We start from the raw sequence: 1193 nt of genomic DNA on the forward strand, positions 1-1193 counted from the left end.
AAAAAAAAAAAAAAAAGCAACAGACTGGCTGGATACGGTGGCACACGCCTATAATCCCAGCACTTTGGGAGACTGAGGTGAGAGGTTTGCCTGAGCCCATGGGTTCGAGATCAGCTTGGGCAACATGGTGAGACCTCACCTCTACAACAAATAAATTTTTAAAAAATTAGCTAGGTGTGGTGGCACATGCCTATAGTTCCAGCTACTTGGAAGGCTGAGGTGGAAGGATCAACTGAGCCCAGTAGGTCCAGGCTGCGGTGGCCGTGAGCATGTCACCGCACTCCAGTCTGGGTGACAGAGTGAGACTCTGATCCAAAAAAAAAGCAGTAGACTTTAAAGACTGGTCTCTTGGGGCACATGTCATCAGCAACGGTACCTGCATAATGAACATTTGTATACCTAACCTGAATTGTACCCCACATCTTTAAAATTACATTTTTTTTAAGATATAGTTTATTTAGAAAGCAAGTTAGAAAGAGAAAAAGGAGACTTACCTCCCCAAAGTAGGGAAGGGGGACAAAGCCAGGAAACATGGCCTGGCCATTGCTTAAAGAGCACATGGACCCCCATAGCTTAGCAAGGCAATACCGGCAATAGCCTGGCAATGACTGCAATGGCCTAAAATTAAAAATTAAAAAAAAAAAAAAAAAGATTGGTCTCTTTCCATTCTGAGCCAAAGAAACTGAGAGGTCCAAAAAGGGAGCGGAGGAACCCCTTTCACAACCACTTAAACACTCAAACCCAAGTTCTTCTACTACTTATTATTACTACAACAATGTCCAGACCTTGCTTCAAACACTTCACACTTATAAGGAACAAAACATTGATCTCTGTCCTCAGGGAACCCACACTCTTAAGGGTGAAAGCAGACCATCAGGATGCATAACACTGTCACCTGGATCCTCCATCTAGATGGGTTTCCAAATACCCCAGTTACCAAAGCAACCTTTCTTCAACATCCGCGTCCCTACGCCCCTAACTCGGTTTTCACGTGTGAGTCTCAAGCCCAGCTCTACTGCCGAATAGTCCACTTTTCTTGGCCCAACTCACCTTTTAAACATCTCGTCGTTGACAGGCGCTCTCTCAGCTTCCAAGAGCTGCAACATCGTCTCCCAGACTACTCCAGGCAACGCCCGGCCCCGACCCCAGCACCTTGCACTGCAGCGTGCGCGGCTCGATCATCTCCAGGGGCC

General features: G+C 46.6%; 1 protein-coding gene across 1 annotated transcript in view; it reads right to left on the bottom strand.

Annotated features, from left to right (window-relative positions):
• Nucleotides 1-1193, bottom strand: part of RPS16 (ribosomal protein S16) — a 4052-nt gene that overhangs the window by 1719 nt on the left and 1140 nt on the right. Inside the window, exon 3 of the mRNA XM_021713318.1 lies at nucleotides 1153-1192. Within this exon, the coding sequence (XP_021568993.1) occupies nucleotides 1153-1192 (40 nt within the window). The remainder of the gene's footprint in view (nucleotides 1-1152; nucleotide 1193) is intronic.

The sequence above is a fragment of the Carlito syrichta genome, unplaced genomic scaffold, assembly GCF_000164805.1.
Source record: "Carlito syrichta isolate Samal-C Ts95f unplaced genomic scaffold, Tarsius_syrichta-2.0.1 Scaffold304455, whole genome shotgun sequence".
Taxonomy (NCBI): domain Eukaryota; kingdom Metazoa; phylum Chordata; class Mammalia; order Primates; family Tarsiidae; genus Carlito; species Carlito syrichta.